At 42.1% G+C, this 19387-nt stretch overlaps 1 protein-coding gene across 1 annotated transcript in view; it reads left to right on the forward strand.

The window, feature by feature from the left end:
* The window catches only part of sntg2 (syntrophin, gamma 2), a 218495-nt gene extending 200818 nt beyond the window's left edge, over positions 1–17677 (forward strand). Inside the window, exons 15-17 of the mRNA XM_055634941.1 lie at positions 7400–7492; positions 8777–8887; positions 16824–17677. Coding sequence (XP_055490916.1) covers positions 7400–7492; positions 8777–8887; positions 16824–16955 — 336 coding nt within the window. The 3' untranslated portion in view covers positions 16956–17677. The remainder of the gene's footprint in view (positions 1–7399; positions 7493–8776; positions 8888–16823) is intronic.
* The last annotated feature ends 1710 nt before the right edge of the window (positions 17678–19387 follow it).

The following is a 19387-nucleotide window of genomic DNA, read 5'->3' on the forward strand; positions in this document are numbered from 1 at the left end:
AAATATCAGTGCCATGTGCATTGTTTTATTTTTGTTCCAGAGACATGGTTAGAATTATTTTTTAAATTAAATGCAAATCCTGGAATAGTGAGCACGGAGGTTAAACGCTGGCAAAATCTGACACGCTAATTCTCTACCAAATCACAACAATGTATCCTGCTTCTCGGTTGCCTGCAGAATTACTGTGTACTTTGAAGATCCACTGCCCTTTTGCTGTGGTTTATATTCTTCTAACTGTGAACTTTACTGAGCCTTAACAATACTTTTTCAAAATGTCTTCCACTCTTGCTGAAAGATGGCAACCAGTTCTATTGTTCTTTGTGTCATAGGAGACAGGGATTTACATTTACAATTTTAAACAGTTGTAACTTGGTTAGAATTGAAAATAGCAGCATGATACCGGGTTGAATAGTTTCAATTAGAATGGAATTTGAACAGTTACAATGTGTTGAATCAGTTCTTATATTTAACATAGCAGAATGGACTTGATTTATTTTCAAAGTTATTGGGTGACCAAGAGAATCAGAATCAGATTTTATTCGCCAACTATATGTTTTGCAACATACGAGGAATTTCACTGGCCAGGTCAGTCATGCAATTAAAAGCAACAGGTCACTCAAAAACACATTTTAACATGAACATCCACCACAGTGACTCCTACACATTCCTCACTGTGATGGAAGGTGAAATAAAGTTCGTCCTTCCTTTTGTTCTTCCTCGGTCAGTTGCCTCGAGCCCTCCGTTGACGGGACGTTCTTGACTCCCGTAACCAGCGGCGTTCGGGCTCTCCGCGTCGAGGCGTTCAGCTCCCGCATCGGGGAGCTGTCAGCTCCCCTCGCCGGGCGATCGAACCTCGCATCGGGGCTGGTCGAACCTTCTACGGCGTTGGAGCTCCCGACTAGCCTCTCCCGAGACTGCAAGCCCTTGATGGTAAGTCCGCAGACTCAAAAACACATTTGCAGTGGGTCTGACACCTCACGACAGTCTGAGGAGACCTCCAGCTCTATCTGAAAATTGATCACATCCACGGGAAGGTAGGAACTTGAAAAAAGGTTTCCCCCGAAAACAAAGCAAAGTACATTAAAACAAACTTTTAACATCACTAAAAATAACAAAAAGATGAAAAAACGAACAGACTGCTGGCAGGGTTGCCATCTCCCCAGCGCCCTTGGTGATCGAGACTGAAGAGAGACTGAAAGGTGCAGAGAGACTCAGTTGTCCTTATCCATGAGTCACTGATATTTAACATGATGTATACCAAGTAGTTTTAAACCAAATACAGTATGCTAGCATGAATACAAGATGATATGAATACAAGTCCTACTAAAATAATTGAGGATGTGTTAAGACTGTACCTGGAATATTGTGCACAAGTGTGGTTCTGCTACCTAAGAAAAATATACAGGCCGTTGAGGGAAAATTACCTTTTTTTTAGATTAGTTTATTGTCATATTCTCATACCGAGGTACAGTGAAAAGTATTTTTGTTGTCTGCTATCCAGTCAGTGGAAAGATGAAACATGATTACAATCAAGCCGTCCACAGTGTACAGATACAGGATAAGGGGAATAACATTTAGTGTAAGATAAAGTCCAGAAGGTTCCCAATGAGATAGTTGGTAGGTCAGGACCGTTCTTTAGTTGGCGATTGAATGATTCAGTTGCCTGATATCATCTGGGGAGAAACTGTCCCTGAATTTGGAGGTATACATTTTCACATTTCTATACCTCTTGCGTGATGGGAGAGGGAAGAAGAGGGAGTGTCCAGGGTGAAACTTGTCCTTTAGTATGCTGGTGGCCTTGCCCAGGCAGCGTGAAATGTAAATGGAGTCGATGGAAGGGAGGTTGATTTGCGTGATGGTCTGCATCCTCAATTCTCTGTAATTTCTTGCGGTATTGGATGGTGCTGTTCCTAATCCATGCTGGGATGCATCACAGTAAAATGCTTTCTACGGCACACCTGTAGAAGTCGGTGGAAGTTGTTGGGGACATGCCGAATTTCCTAAACCTTCTAAGGAAGTAGAAGCATTGGTATGCTTTCGTGTCACTTGCTTTGATATGGCTGGTCCAGGTCAGGATACTGGTGATATTTACTGCTAGCAACTTAACATCGGTGGTGGGGGAAAATTCTAGAGTCAGTTATTAAGGATGGGATAGCAGCACATTTGGAAAGTGGTGCTTCACATTTCACTCCACCTCTCCTTATCTCACACACTTATGATTCTTTTTCATCTCTAGCCTTTGCCTACCCATCTGCCAATCAAACCGCACTCTAAACGTTATTCCATTATCATGTATCTGTACACTGTGAATAGCTCAATTGTAATCATGCATTGTCTTTTCACTGGCTGGATAGCACGCAATGAAAGCTTTTCACTGTACCTTGGTATACGTGACAATAAACTAAATTGAACTGAACTCTGATCTCTATCCACCTATCACTTGCTGATTTTGTCCCACCCCACCTCTCTTCAATTTTCTGTCCCTGACTACAATCAGCCTGGTGAAGGGTCCTGACCCAAACATTACCTATCCATGCCCCCCAGCGATGCTGCCTGATGCACTGAATTACTCCAGCACTTTGTGATTTTTTACTTATAAACCAATACCTCCTGGTATTGCTCTCAGTCTGCCATTACAGCTAAGCCTGGGAATCATCTCTGGTTTTATCAAGTATGCAGAAGGACGTGCTGGGATCAACTTCGTGCATATCTAAAATTGATGAGGTGCTAGACTGCTGAAGCTGCAACACTAGATAACAAGTATACTAAGCAGTAGAAATAGAAAACATTATAGAGATAAGCAATCTCACAATCAATGAATCTCTTCCACTCAAACCACTTTAAGTTCGCACAGACAAACAAATCCGAACCACGCCAGTAAGACTATAATCAAAAAAGAAAATATTCCCCCCAATTACAAGTAACCCAAGACACACCCCAATATAAACTACAAGCATTCACTTATTATGCCGATAAATTACACTCTAATAAATCCTCCTCATGGTGTACTCGGTCAACGGAACGACTCCTCCTCCGACACAGCGATCGAAAGAGTACGAGCCCTGATCGAACCACCACGAATTGGATTCTAACAATATTACAATCTAAACAATTACAAATATTTAATTCAAACACACTTTTACTTCAATTGTCTAACACTCAAAAATCCTTAAGCACTCACACAAACAATACAAATAGCAGTCCGCGAACTCTAAATCTTTTTACATGTATCTGTACACTGTGAACACCTCAATTGTAATCATGGATTGTCTTTCCACTGGCTGGATAGCACGCAACAAAAGCTTTTCACTGTACCTTGGTATACGTGACAGTAAACTAAATTGAACTGAACTCTCGTCTTTATCCACCGATCACTTGCCGATTTTGTCCCACCCCTACCTCGCTTCTGTTTTCTGTCCCCGACGACAATCAGCCAGACAAAGGGTCCCGACCCAAAACATTACCTGTCCAAGCCCTCCAGCGATGCTGCCTGATGCACTGAGTGACTCCAGCACTTTGTGAATTTTTTACATATAAACCAATACTTCCTGGTTTTGTTCTCAGTCTGCCATTGCAGCTAAGCCTGGGGATCATCTCTGGTTTAATCAAGTGTGCAGAAGGACGTGCTGGGAACAACTTTGTGCATATCTGAAATTGATGAGGTGCTAAACTGGTGAAGCTGCAACACAAGATAACAAGTATACTAAGCAGTAAAAATGGCAAACATTATAGAGATAAGCAATCTCACAATCAATGAATCAGGTTATAGGTCTTCAATGCTATCATATCTTGTCAATGATAATAGTGGATAATTAACTGCAGATGGGCAACCGATGGTCCAAACCCAACTCTATTCTCAATTATCGTAAGTGTTAAGTTAAGACTGAAGCTCTCTTAAACATGTTCAATCAGATGTGGAGGCAAACTGATCCAGCTCAGCTTCCTTCTGAGATCCCAGCATCACAGATGATAGTTTTCTGCCAATTCATTTCAGTGCATGCAATGCCATAAATGAGAAAAGGCCTGAACAAATCATGGCAGCAACAGATTATCTCAGCAAGGGTGAAGCTGGGGAACGTGTGATAACAAGTGGGATACAAGGATGCAACCAGTGGAACTGGTAGGCCAACTAGGGTGGGGGAGGGAGGAGAGGGGTGGGAATGCAGGAGTTACTTACAATGAGTGAAATAAATGTTCATACGTTGTAAGATCCCAAAGCAAAATATGAGTTATTCCACTTTGATTTGTGCCTCAGAACTGGCCATGCCTCTATCCATGCAGTTCTAGTTCTGGTTAGTATCTACTGAGCAAGTAGAAAATTGTCCAAGTATATCTTGTCCACAAATGGCAGGATAAATCTGATTATTATCATCCAGTCAGACTCCACTCAAGCATCTTCAGAATGATGGAAAGTGTCCTTGCTATCATTGCTAGTGTAAATAGCTCATACTAAGCCCCCCCCCCCCAGTCTAGTTTCAGTCAAAAATCACTGAGTCAAGCACTTGCGCAACTAATCTTTATTTTCACTAAACACAATTACAGCTCCCACTACTATATCTAACCACCGCGGGTTCGATCCTCGTATCTGCCTGGCCAAGCCCTTTTAGCCTCGTTCAGGCAGAGACACTCCAGAAGGTCACGCAGTCCCAAGCGTTCTCCCGGAAGATCGACACAGGACCTCATGGGAGTGGCCTTTTATAGGTCCCCAAACCTTCATGGGCCGAACCACATGGGGGTGGACTCTTTGCAGTCCAATAACAGATATCGATTAACACAGTACATAATCGACATTTCCCTAACCCAATAATACACTGACTAATACAATGTATTCAAATGGTGCTTCTGAAAGGAAGCAAACATCGCAACATGTGCCTTGATATTCAAGAAATCCAGACAAGGCTCAATACTTAATCCAATCAACATCCAGCAAAGTAAAGCTTTGCAACAATATGGACAATGTGGATGTCTGGTTTGCATTCATCCAATCCATTCCATGCAATTTGCACCTAATTGTCAAGATCTGCAGATGTTCCATTCTCTTCCTGCAACTCTTATATAGGCTCTAGACAAAGTGGCAGCCTGTCCTATTCTGCAGAAGGCACATTTAAATTGACTAAATGGCCTAGCAGCCCAGAAGCCTTTATTCACTTTTAGTGTCCTGGCCTCTCCAATTTGGACAGCATTAACACTAGCAAATGTATTTACTCACCAGCAGACTGCGTACCGACATCCAGCTTGGGTTTCCTTACTCAGGTCAGGTCGGGGTGGGGTGGGGGGGGGGGGTAAGCTGGTGTAACTCAGCAGGTCAGAAAAGGAATAGATGACGTTTTGAGTTGAGACCCATCTTCAGACTGAGAGTCTCCACTAAGACTGAGTTTCTTCAGAAACGTCCTATTCCTATTTTCCAGAGATGCTGTCTGACCCACTAAGTTACTCCAGCTTTTTGTGTGAATCTTTGGTTTAAACCAACATCAGCAGTTATTTCCTACACACATGTTTAACATGTACTTTTATTCCTATATTTTTTAGATCACTTTAGAAGTGACAGGTTCTTTGGCAATATATTTTCCAGAGTGAAATCTTTTTCATTCTCTGTAAAAGGGGTTCTCCCATCCTCATATGTAAATGGAGGGTGGGTGTTTGTTTAGGGTAATGTTTTAATGATCTTTAAATAGGGATCCTCGTTTTCACTGAACATTAATCCTTAACACTTTAAGACAGTTGGATTATTTTTGCTTTGGTTATTGTCCAAACTCATTTGGTATTTCCTGCTTTAATAAGTGCCCTTATCGTATTCTCATGCCGTAAGTCATAATTGATCTTGTTCCAAAGTGTTTTCGTGAGCCTGTTTATCAGTTGAGTCTGCACTATCACAACAGTTTTTTTTAAATTTAAACTTACTATTGAGGAGTCAGAAGTAAATGTTACAGAAATGGGGCTTTGTGGAAGTGAGTGTGGACCTGTCTTTACTCTGTGTTTATTGTCTGATGGATAATGAGTTTATTACACAGTATCACAAGCCAGCAGTGGTGCATGTGTTATTTATGTCCATCAGCTGGATGCATTCTGCTTCCAACGTTGGAATTAATTTCATACCCAGAAAACAATTAAATTGCACCAATAGAAAATATGTTTTCACAACAGTCTATGTGCCTGTATTTTAACTCTGAATAAATGCTTTCTGTCTGTAGTTTGGAAGTATATATTTTGAATGAGAGATTGTGATTTTTTTTTAATGCAAAGACATGGTAGTTTATGTGCATAGGATCTGAAATTGGGCATGCCAAGTGCATTAGAATTGGACCTGCTTGCAAAGATACGTACCATTCTGATGGCAGGAACCGATCACTGAAGTGAGTTGTCACCACAGTTTGCAAGTGTGCTGATGACTGGATAATGAAGTTATACTACTCACATTGATTTGAACAATCCCATTGGAGAGTTGGATAAAATTTATTTCAGTAAAATAATGTGTTGAATGCATCTCATGCCACTGTCATTAAAATAACAGTCTCGGGGGTTCAAAATAAATATAGTAATAGAGTAAATTTAAATCGTATTTACCTATGGATACAGGTTAACAAAAAACATTTGCAATTTAGTCCAAAGGTAGCTGCACACCTATGTGGCATAAGAGTGACTCCAGTGACTCCAGACAGGGTGGGAAATGGATGCAATTTGTATTCATTCTCCCGCTTTGCCCTCCTGTTTCTTCCAATACACTTCAAACGCCTGTTTACCAGGGAATGACGACATTTATATGTTGTACTTTATCTTTAGTTCGAAATGTGGCAATGTGTTTCACACGTGAATTACTCAAATATGGTAACTGTTACTAAGCAGCCTTTAGGTGGATAAATGGACGATTAAGATTAAAAGTGCATTGCAACACTGCAGTAAAGAAGCAAAGACAAGGAAATAATACTTCCAGAAGCATGGCTAAGCCCAAAAACCTGTGTGACAAGTTGGCCCACTTCTAATCTCCCTAAAATGACCTATCCTTTAATGCTTTATAAACCCTATAGATGAGCTGAGTAACTGTATATTGTCCTACTTGTGTACACTGGGATTTGCAATCTGTTGCAATTTCCCTCTGCATTAAGGCAACTTGGAAGTGTGTGTCTGCAGTAACAATTGTAAAGCAGTGGTTTCAGAAATATTTTCAAGTGGAACATGTAGCAGGCATTTTAATTTAAAAAATATAGCCTGAAGTTGAGGAGAGAAGGCTTAGTGGTTGGATTTCTTCCATGGAAATTAGAGGCATAATTTCATGGTTCATTCCGATATCTCAATTATCTAGCTTGCTGACTGAGCAATGCACCAACTGTATCTGTGTATATTAAAGATGTATGGATTTTTTTTAATCTTTATTAACATACCTGTCTTTTCCTTTCACCAGTCTAAGACATATGGATGCACTTGGCAAGGCCAGGCATTTTCCTTCACAATAGACTTTGCTTCGGGATTTACCTGTGTTGATGATAACACAAAGGTGAGGAAATACTGAGTGTTAGGCAGAAGTGTTGCTAAAAAGATAAAGTAACCACATTTCAGATTTAATTTGTAAGATAATGCCTGATGTGAATCACAAAATCAATTTCATTCTGTTATAGAACGATCTATAGCTCATTAAATCAAGTGCTCCCAGCAGGAGCACTAGCTCACAAAGTTGAAGTTGCAGAGCAGAAAATCTGACAAGTCCATTTTCAAATTATATTAATTGCGAATTGAAAATACTGTAGGTTTTAGTGCAGTATTTAAAAAAAAGACATATTAAGTTTTTCTGACAGATCAGTCATGATCATGATTGGGGTGTGACCCTAATAATATTGTAAGAATTTTTGAAAGATCTTATTCAACTAATAATCAATCCCAGACACAAGAGCGAGCGGTTGGGAGCTGAAGAAAAGAGTCAAGGATACAGAGGGGGATTTGCAGCTGAGGCTCAGTAGGGGTTATTGGCTGTGGATGATGGTCAGTAGTTGGAGGGGCTGGCATGGTAGGGAGGGGAAATGAGCTTAGGAATCAATATGAAACTTAGGAATCAGTATGAAACTTGCAACCAAGGATTTGCAGGGGGTCGGCTGCTTGGAATCGATAAAGGATGAGTTCAGACAGGGTGGGAAATGGGTGCAATTTGAATTCCAGAGTTATGGTCGGGTGGATGATGGGAAAAGGGTTTGTCAGGAGATAGGCACTAGCAGGGGAGGACTTGGGTATCAGATCACAGCAGAAGTAGGAGAGAATGGAAAGGCTGGGGCTGTTGTCCCCGGAGAGAAGGAGGCTGAGAAGTGACCTTACAGAGATCTATACAATCATGAGGAGCAGAAGTATGGTAGGGTAGTCACCCTATTCCCAGGGTAGGTTAATCACAACTATAGCGTGCTGGTTTAAGGTTAGAAGTGAAAGATTTAAAGGCAATCTGCAAGGCATGTTTTTCGCAACAGAAGTATGGAACCATCTGCAAGGGGCAGTGTTGGAGTCTTTAACAACCATTTGGACAGGTACATGGATAGGAAAGATTCAGAGGGATAAATGTTTGCAAATGAAACAAGCTCAGGAAGACACTTTGGAGGGCATAGATGAGGGGCCAAAAGGCCAGCTTCCATGGTGGGTAACTCTATGAGTCTGGCATGCATGCTGTTTTGATGTGCTAATCCCAGACAATTCAAAATCACAACTAATTATGGTTAAAATCAATATTCTGTATACACAATTCATATTGTTTATTCCACATGTCGATAGATAAATAATGACATTCTAACTTACCTTGCAGGATATTGTCTGGAGATTCAAATTCTCACAGCTCAAAGGATCTTCTGATGATGGAAAAACATGTGTGAAATTATTGTTTCAGAAAACAGATACCAGACAGATTGACATGAAGGTACCTTCATTTTGTGCAATCAAAGTAATTGGAATATCATTCATCACATGAGAAATATTCTCTTAAATAGTTGCATGGCATGTGAATACTAAATGCCTGTAATGTATTGGAGATCAATTGCAAGTTCCAACCTGTAATATACATTAAGGAAAGATTATCAAATGATTGTCCTGTTTTGTTTTGATATTTTCCTTCAAAATAATAACCAAGAGAAGTTTTATTTGCAAAGTTTATGGATTCTTCACATTTCTTGTAATCTGTCCTAGAATGGAGATTTTAAGGGACAGAAGTTTAAGGGTAACATGAGGGGGAACTTCTTTACTCAGAGAGTGGTAGCGGTGTGGAATGAGCTTCCAGTGGAAGTGGTGGCGGCATGTTCGTTGGTATCATTTAAAAATAAATTGGATAGGCATATGGATGAGAAGAGAATGGAGGGTTATGGTATGAGTGCAGGCAGGTGGGACTAAGGGAAAAAAAGTTGTTCGGCACGGACTTGTAGGGCCGAGATGGCCTGTTTCCGTGCTGTAAATGTTATATGGTTATATGGTTATATGGCTAATGCTTTGTTAATTAGTTGGTAGTTCTATAGATCAACAATTTTCAAAGCTGAGGGTGGTATTACTATCTTCTTTTGAATTGTCCTCCATCTCAATGGTTCAGGAGCTGCTCTTCAGCAACATGTTTTCTGAATTTCCAACACATACTTATATTCTGTCTCATTAACTTATGCAGCAGAGGAATTCAAATTTACGTATGGAACCAATTATTCCTTTTGCAATTAATCTAATGACCATGTTAAGAATATTAAATATAAACCAGCTCTGAAGTTCTTTCCTGCACAATAATCTCAAGGCCTTGTAACAGGAGCATATGGAGGTCTTGAATAAGTGGTAGAAATGGCAGAGCCATTTATTTTACCACTTGAATAAGTGGTAGAAATGGTTATAAACTAACCATCCTTCAGGCACATCCTGCTCCATCTTTTTTCTTCTGCACATGCGGAGGGCTGAGGCGTACTTGCCCCTGAGATTTAGCCTGAGCAGAAGAGAAAAAAAAAAGGAAAATGTCCTGAGAGTCAAATCCCACTTTAGTAAATACTTAACTCCACGATAGTTCTCAATACAATGCTAGTCAATATTCAGGCTCACATTTTAATGTCTCATCAAGTCTTGTGAAAATTAAATTTGAGTCAATACTTGAAGAACAAATTTCTTGTTTTCAGCATTGTTAATTTTGCAAGTGTAATCTTTTTTAATGTTTTGCAAGGCACATAATCGTAACACAGTGCTGAGTGTAATAGATTGCAGAATTTTGAAGAATCATTGGTCCATATCTTATAAAGATATTCCAGCAGTTACTGCCACAACATGGATTACTTTAACCATCTACTCACCTCCCAACCTGTCAGAAATCATTCACACACGCACAGCTTGTTACTTCAACGACTTCTGCACCTGATGTATTGAGTGATGGGAGGTGCAGTGGTGCATGGTTGAGGTTCAAGCAAATGTTGCCTCCCTAGTCCTTCTGATTTTTAACCCCTTCCAAGTCCTCCTGAACTTCAATTCCTCCCCAGCTCTACTGATCTGCAGACGATCTTTTCTATCTTCATTCTACTCCCAGTTCTACTTTTTGTTAGAGATACTGTGCAGAAACAGGCCCTTTGGCCCACTGAATCCTTGCCAAGTCAAGATGGCGGCGCGACCAGTGTTTGTAGCGGCCTCTCTCAGTGGAAATTCAGTGCTTTTGCGTGTTATTGGAGCGAGTGGTGTGACTGGAGAATGTGTGTTGAGAGAGTGTATGTATGTGCGGCAGTATGAGCGACAGTTTCTGTTGGACACTCACAACAAAGCTTCTTGCTGTAACAAACACTTACAGAGCATTCTGGGAGAGCTGGGACTTCTGCGCCGCATAGGCCCACGGAAAGCCGCGGCTGCACCTGGAACAACATTGGTGAGGAATCACTGCAAGTGGTGTGGCAGGATGCGGAAGCGGGGGAAGCGCGAAGGAGTCTACGCTAGGCTAGTCGCTAATCCCTATAAACCAGCAGTGCCTACACTCATGTTGGCAAATGTCCGCCCCCTCGACAACAAGATGGACTACATCAGAGCGTGGAGAGCTACTCAACGTAGCGTGAAGAACTGCTGTGTCTACGTCCTTACGGAGACCTGGCTGAATCAGAACATCACGGATGCTGCGATCCAGCTGGATGGGCTAATGCTACACAGAGCTGACAGAGTAGCGTCGCTAGCTGGTATTCAAGGGGGGGCGGCCTGGCTGTGTATGCTAATAGATCGTGTTGTCGGGATGCCGTGGTGGTTTCCACTTACTGCTCACCCCACTAATGACTGTGAAATGCCGACCCTTCTAATTACCGAGGGAGCTAATGGCAGTCTTTATAACGGCCGTCTATGTACCACCGAGCGCGGACGTGAAGGACGCTATGACAGAGCTCTACAACAACATCAGTGAGCAGCAGAGGGAACATCCAGATGCTTTCTTCATGGCAGCTGGGGATTTCAACCAGTCAAGTCTTACATCTATTCTGCCTAAATTTTACCAGCATGTGAACATTGCAACCAGGGGGAAGAACAAACTAGATCTGGTGTACACCAACATTAAAGATGCATATAAAGCAGCCCCCCTCCCCCATATCGGCAACTCTGACCACCTAGCAGTTATGCTCACACCTGCATACAGACCCAGGGTGAAACAGGACAGGCCAACGGTCAAAGAAGTCAGAACATGGCCACAGGGAGCTACGGTAGCACTACAGGACTGTTTTGGAACCACACAGTGGGCCATTTTCAGAGAGGCAGCAACAGATGACAGTGGCAATGACCTCCAAGAATATACAGAATCCGTCATCGGATACATCAATAAATGCATTGATGATGTGACGGTGGTAAAAACCGTCAAGAGGCGTGCCAATCAGAAACCTTGGCTAACTGGGGAAGTGTGTTCCCTACTGAGAATCCGGAATGCGGCATTCAAATCTGGGGACAACGCAGCATACAAACTGGCAAGGAGTAACCTATCCCTTGGGGATCAGGGAAGCGAAGAGGCTGTATGGACAAAAACTTAATAGCCACTTCACAAATGACAAAGACACACGTCGCTTGTGGCAGGGATTTCATGCCATCACTGACTACAAGTCCCCCCCCCCCCCCCCGCCACCCACTGCGGATATGCCAAAATGACCCCTCTCTACCAGATGAACTGAACGAGCTTTACGCACGGTTTGAGGTTAAAAATACCACCCAGATACGAGCACTACTGCCATCACCCAGTGACCAGTCACTCAGGCTGTCCACAGCCGGAGTTAAAAAGGCCTTTGTCAGCATCAATCCACGCAAAGCTGCAGGGCCGGATAACATCCCTGGATGCGTTTTAAGGGACTGTGCTGAGCAACTAAAAGATGTCTTTACAGACATTTTTAACATCTCACTCAGCCAGGCAGTAGTACCCAACTGTCTTAAATGTGCCACCATCTTTCCTGTCCCGAAGAAGCCAAACCCAGCCTGTCTCAATGACTTTCGCCCAGTGGCTCTCACACCCATATTAATGAAGTGTTTTGAGCGGCTGGTTATGCAGCATATTAAAAATTGTCTCCCTGCCGACCTAGACCCACTGCAGTTCGCTTATAGAGCCAACCGATCCACAGAGGACGCAGTCTCCACGACACTCAACCTCGCACTATCACATCTCGACCGTAAAAATACCTATGTCAGGATCCTCTTTATAGACTTCAGCTCTGCTTTTAATACAATCATTCCACAGCAGCTGGTGGAGAAGCTGAAGCTGTTAAGGGTGGATACTGGCACTTGCAACTGCGTCCTTAACTTTTTATCACAACGGCAGCAGACAGTCAGGGTGGGCAGTCGGACATCAAGAACCATCACCGTGAGCACTGGCTCACCCCAAGGCTGTGTCCTAAGCCCCCTGCTGTTTAGTCTGCTTACACATGATTGTACTGCTAGACTCAGTAACAACTATATCAACAGGTTCGCTGATGACACAACAGTGGTGGGTCTCATCAGCGACAATAATGAGTCGGCGTACAGGATGGAGGTGGAGCTGCTCACAGGATGGTGCAAATCCCACAACCTCACTCTTAATGTGGAAAAAACTAAGGAGATGGTGGTCGACTTCAGGAGTGCGGGAAAACATCACCACACACCGCTGTACATTGATGGAGCTGCTGTGGAGAGGGTCAGCAGTGTGAATTTCCTAGGACTCCACCTGTCGGATGACCTGACCTCTATGACCAACACCACAGCAGTGGTCAAAAGAGCCCAACAGCAACTCCACCCTCTCCGGAGACTAAGGAAAGCAGGTCTCCCCAATGCCCATCTAAGAACCTTCTACAGGGGCACAATCAAAAGCATAATAACCTACGGCATCACTTCCTGGTTCGGGAGCTACAAGGCTTACGAACAATATCAACTAAACAGGATAGTGAAGACCGCCAGCAGGATTATTGGTGCCCCACTCCCTTTCCTGCTGGAGATATACAAGAAGAGGAGCATCAGTAGAGCCATCTCCATCATCCAGGACCCCTACCACCCATCACACCACATCTTCTCCATTCTGCCATCTGGGAAGAGGTACAGGAGCATCAGCTGCAAAACCAGCAGGATGCTCCTCAGCTTCTTCCCACAGGCAATAAGACTGATTAGCGGACTCTGTCCCCTCCCAAAATATCGCTCACCAACACATCCAACCCCGCCCATACTTTGACAGTTAGGCACCTGTCAAAGTAAAGCCACTGTAAAGCCACTGTCGATCAGAATGTCTGTTTTTATTATATTGTTAATTTTAGGCCTATTTTCTGTTTTAAACATGGTAATTTTAATTTGTTTTTAAAGCTCTATGTATTTATCCTTTTTTTTTTTTTTAAATTTATACACTGAATGGAAACCGATCGAGCAATGTGTTTTTGTTTCCTCTGTGTATGTGAGTACTCAGTGAAAATGATATTAAAGAAATACTGAATACTGAATACTACAACCAGCAATCCCCATACACTAGCACTATCCTGCACACTATGGACAATTTCTGTCAAAGCCAATTACCTTAAAAAACTGTATGCCTTAGGAGTGTGGGAGGGAAGTTGAGCACCCGGAGATAACCCACGCAGTCACCAGGAGAATGTACAAGCTCCATACAGATAGTGCCCATAGTCAGAATTGAACTTGGGTCTCTGGCATTGTAAGGCAGCAACTCTACCGATGTGCCACCGTGCCGCCTCTCCTGATTTCCATCATTACCCCATTTTACTGAGAAATATCCAATTTATTTTGTTACTAGTTCTGAAGATCACATTGTCAACAGCTACATTGAAATAAGGCGAAGATTTTTCTCTGCAATGTGGTATAATTGAAAATTGACTAGAATTTCCTCTCAGTTTTTCTTTTGTTATACCATCTTGCCCACCCTCTCCTTCACAGCTGCAGAGGAAGTGTCTGTTCCTGTCAGATATGCAGTTTAGACTTTTCTGAATTGGAACACATGATATTTCTCTCCCTTTAATAAGTATTAATCTTCTTTTATTGATCAGCATCAGAAAATAATTAGAGCTGTTTGGAATTTCTATTACTTTTGATGCAGTGGAGTTGTTGTGTGACCTGAACTGGATTTCAGTGTCTCAGTGTCTATCCGGTTCAATCATCAGATAGGCAATAAGATAGTTTGAAGGTTATAGAATTTGATCTTACTTCAGGACTTGACCTGAGGACAATCTTGTGCAAAGCATTGTGTACCAATCCAGTCGGATATCAAAGATATATAAAGATTTATGAGTTCTGTTAATCTGGCCAATTAGTCCATGTTAAATACCAATCTTTCTGTGTTGTATTATTCATCCAAGGGGTTGTGCGTCAATGGCTGAGGTAACATTTAATTGCTCATCCCCAGGTGTCCTTGAGACAATGGTGGTGAGCTACCTTTCTGAACTGCTGCAATTCTTGGATTATTTAAAAATGACGTGACAACTGACATGGAGGAACAGATTTTCAGATTTCCTGTTAGCCACTGTTAGTTAGTGGATTCTAGGATTTTTAACCAGTGATGATGAAGGAATGACAACATATTTCCAAGTCAGGATACTGAGTGGCCTGGAGGGCAATTTCCAGATACATTTTTGCTCCTCTTGTCCTTCTGACTGGTAGAGGTCATGGGTTTTGAAGGTACTGCCTAAGAAATTCTGGTGAGTTGCTGAGGTACATTCTGCAGATGGTACAACCAGTGCTACTGTGTACCGGTGATGGAGTGAATGCATGGTTGTGGATTGGGTAGCTGGCAAGCAGGCTGCTATGTCCTGTTTGGTGTGTTGGAAAGAATTGCAGATGCTGGTTTAAATCGAAGGTAAACACAAAGTGCTGGAGTAACTCAGCGGGACAGGCAACATCTCTGGAGAGTTGCAATGGGTGACGTTTTGGGTCGAGACCCTTCTTCAGACTGATGGTGTCCTGTATGGTGTTGAGCTTCTTGAGTGTTATTGAAACTGCACTTATCCAGGCAAGTGATGACCAATCCATTACATTCTTGACTTGAGACTTGCAGATGGTCAGGCTTTGGAGAATGAGGAGATTAATTATTTGCTGCGACCTCTAGCCTCTAATCTCTCTTATTGCACATATGGCTACTCAAGTTTAGTTTCTGGTTAATGGTAACCCCCCTGGATATTGACAGTGGAGAATTTAGTGATGGTAATGCCATTGAATTTCAAGTGTTCAAGGTGGATGTTCTATTGTTGACTATCATCTGGCACGTGTGATGTGAATGTTATTTGTCATCTAATAGCCCAGGCATTGATCAGGTGTTGTTGCATTTGGGTGTGAACGGCTCCATTATCTGAGGAGTCACAAGCGATACTGAACATTGTGCAATCTACAGCAAACACCCCTATTTCTGACACTGATTGAAGGAATCAACTGAGATGAATTATCCTGAGATACTGCCATGAGGAACTCCTGTGGAGATATCCCATGGGTCAGATCATTTAACTCCATCCACCACAACCTAGATGCCAGGTGTGATTTAACCAGTGCAGGGTTTTCCACCGACTCCCTTTGTCTCCAGTTCAGCTAGGATTCCTAAATGCCATACCCTAACAAATGCTACCCTTTTATCAAAGCCAGGTCCTCACACATCGCCAATGTTCTTTTGTCCATATTTAGACCAGGGCTTTAATGAGGCAAGAACTTAGTGACTTTGGCAGAACTTTGACAAAATGAGCTTCTGTGAACAGGGTATTAGTTCCTTCATCACCTGCCACAGACATACAGGCTGTGAATGGCAGTTTGGTGATCGCTAGATTTACTTAAATAACTGCACTGATTGGCCTTCATGAAGAATTTTGGGGCAGAACTGTGGCATGGGGTGGCTCAGTGGCACAGCTGATAGAGCTCAGAGATCTCTGGTGCTGTCTGTGTGGAGTGCTCGCTGTGACCACGTGGGCATCTTTCAGGTGCTCCTGTTTCCTCCCACCACGTGGGTTTGTGGGTTTATTAACCTCTATAATTTGCCACTAGTGTGTAAGGAGTGGATGAGAAAGTGGGATAAGATAGAAGTAATATGAACGGGTGATTGATGGTTGGAGTGGATTGAGTAGAGTGTTTTCATGTTGCATATTTCAGTCAATCAAAAAAAAGTTACTAATTAGTTATGAAGTGCTTTGGCATGCCTTCAGGACTGATAAAACGCTATAGTTCATTCATTCATGAAATTGCCAAATTATTGATGATTCTACCAATGAAAGGGAAATTATCCGAACTACTTTGATTATGGCTGAAAAGCTTTTTATCTTTTATATCACTGTAAGTGTATGTACCTACCAGAAACCAATGCATGCTCTGACTGGTGGATGGAACATATAAATGTTATTGTAATTGCGCATATTAACTAATAATATGTTGGGGGTTTTTTTTTGCAGGAGCTGGAATTTGCTGACCTGACTGCAGTTTTGCATTGCATACACTCATTCATAGCAGCAAAGGTGGCAGCGGTGGATCCACTGTTTGTAGACAGCCAGAACGTTGCACGGAAGTATATGTACAGCAGCTAAAGACGGGATTTCAGCCGCTGGATATGTATCGTATTCCTTGTCATAAAGGAATAACTTTATGACCACATTATGACCACTTCAAGCACATAATGGGAATGGAGCGCAAACAGGTCAGAGATGTGTTACACTCTGGCAAGAGATGATGTCAAGTGGGTGATGTTGATTTACCTTTCCTGATATTTGGTTCCGTTTAATGTAAATGGGAATCGTGAGAGGTGCATATCCGAATTGATAATATCCCTTTTATTCTCTGACCCGATTTCAACATTGCCCTTGTTTTGCTTTCAACAATTGAGGGTAAAAACATCTTCCTTCATATTGGAAGTCAATCACATTGTCAGTGTGTGCAGCACTGTTTTATTCTCCCTTTTCAGCCTCCTGGTATCATTTTGCAAAAATGGAAATCTAAACTCCAAAATATTCCACAATTCATAATTCGCACTAACAGGATACTTTGTAATTTGTGTTTATTTCCTTTTTTTTATTGACAGCTGTGATTTTGATGTCATTATTTTCTTGCAAAAGCACATTGAGTGTTCTTTCTAATAGATTTTGAATGCTGATGAATTTAGAGTTATAGGATTAGTAACAATTCTTATATTTGCAGTTAGCATAACAGTGTACTTTTGCACTAACATAATTTGGAATTCCTCACCAAAAACATTAAAAGGGTGTCTTTTCTTATGAACAACAGCCAATTATTTTGTGCAGAAAAAAACAAACTTCTCTTAACAATTGTAGAAATACTGATTTATTGTAAGTTATCAGTCTGTACTCTATTTCCTACCAGATGAGATGGTAAATCTTTATATCAAAATGTGTGCTTCATGTTTGTTCATGCAGAAATCATTGAGGCCTGGACAGTCGTCTGCTGAAATCTCCACAGAGTTACCGAGCAACTAAACGTACACCGTGTGTGAATTAGATAATCTCATCAATAGGGGCATTAGACATGTAAGGAAAGACAAAATGCTGGAGTAAATCAGCAGGTCAGGCAGCATTCTTGGAGAATTCTTGGAGAACATGGATATGCACCGTTTCAGGTCGGGACCCTTCTATCGACTGTTGGAAAGGATGGAAGGAAAGAAAGCTAAAAGAGTGGAGGGGCAGGACAAAACATGGCAGGTCATAGGTGAACACATGTTAGAGGGGTTGAAAAGCAGATGGTTGGACAAGGCCAGAGATGAACAAACACTAGGTATGAGACAAAATAATTGGAGAGTTGCAAATTGTGTAGCACGATGTATGAGTTGTTTAGTAATGTAGGTGGAGAGGGAGGGGAGGGAGCGGCGGTTAATTCTGTGGAATTCTGAGGTCTGTGGAATTCTCTGCTCAGAGGGCAGTGGAGGCAGGTTCTCTGGATGCTTTCAAGAGAGAGCTAGACAGGGCTCTTAAAAATAGCGGAGTCAGGGGATATGGGGAGAAGGCAGAAACAGGGTACTGATTGGGGATGATCAGCCATGATCACATTGAATGGCGTTGCTGGCTCGAAGGGCCAAATGGCCAACTCCTGCACCTATTGCCTATTGTCTATTGTCTATAATTGAGGGAAAAGAGGAAAAAAACAAAGGTGTTGTAGAGGTTACCTAAAGTTGGAGAATTCAATGTTCATACCATTAGGTTGTTAGACACCAAATAAGGTGCTGTTTCTTCAGTTTGTGTGATCTCACTCTGGCAATGGAGGAGGCCCAGGACAGAAGGATCAGTCTTGGAAGTGGAGTTAAAATGGTTAGCAACGAGGTGTTCCTGCAGGTAAAGCGCAAATGGGAATCAAAATGACCGGCAAGTCTTCGATTGGTCTTACCAATGTACAGGAAGCAACATTGGGATCTGCAGTTTCCTATTTCTACTCATTGGATATGTGGACAGTTACTGATTAGAATATAGAAAATTAGTCAAAGAATTAACAGATTAAGAAAGACTAAGTAAAGCAGCTGAATCTGCGCTAAGAATTGCAACGATTATCAAAGCGTAATTGGATTGGAAGATTTATTTTGTTATGCCATGACATACTGCACTGATTGAGCTCAAGATTAATAGATCATAGGTCATGATACCTATGTTTTTGGAGAGAAGAAACTGCAGATGCTGAAAATGTTCACGAACAACAAAGTGCTGGAGGAACTCAGATGGTCAAGCAGTATCCGTGAGGAAATGAACAGACAATGTTGCAGATTAGTTTCCTTCTTCAGTTCCACTATGCTCTGATCCAGACTTGCTACCGCAGCCACATATATGTCTTTCACACTTCAGGCCCAACTTGAATCCAAGGTACCAAAACTCCATCCACAGTTCTCCCTCCATGCCATACATTTGACACTTTCCACAATGCATCGGTATCTACTGGCCCTCACTTAGTCAGTCTCGCAACTCTGGGCCTCACTCATCCAGACCTACCATGAACCTCAACTCCACTTCATCCTCAGCCGGTT

Source organism: Leucoraja erinacea, chromosome 5, assembly GCF_028641065.1.
Source record: "Leucoraja erinacea ecotype New England chromosome 5, Leri_hhj_1, whole genome shotgun sequence".
Classification (NCBI taxonomy): domain Eukaryota; kingdom Metazoa; phylum Chordata; class Chondrichthyes; order Rajiformes; family Rajidae; genus Leucoraja; species Leucoraja erinaceus.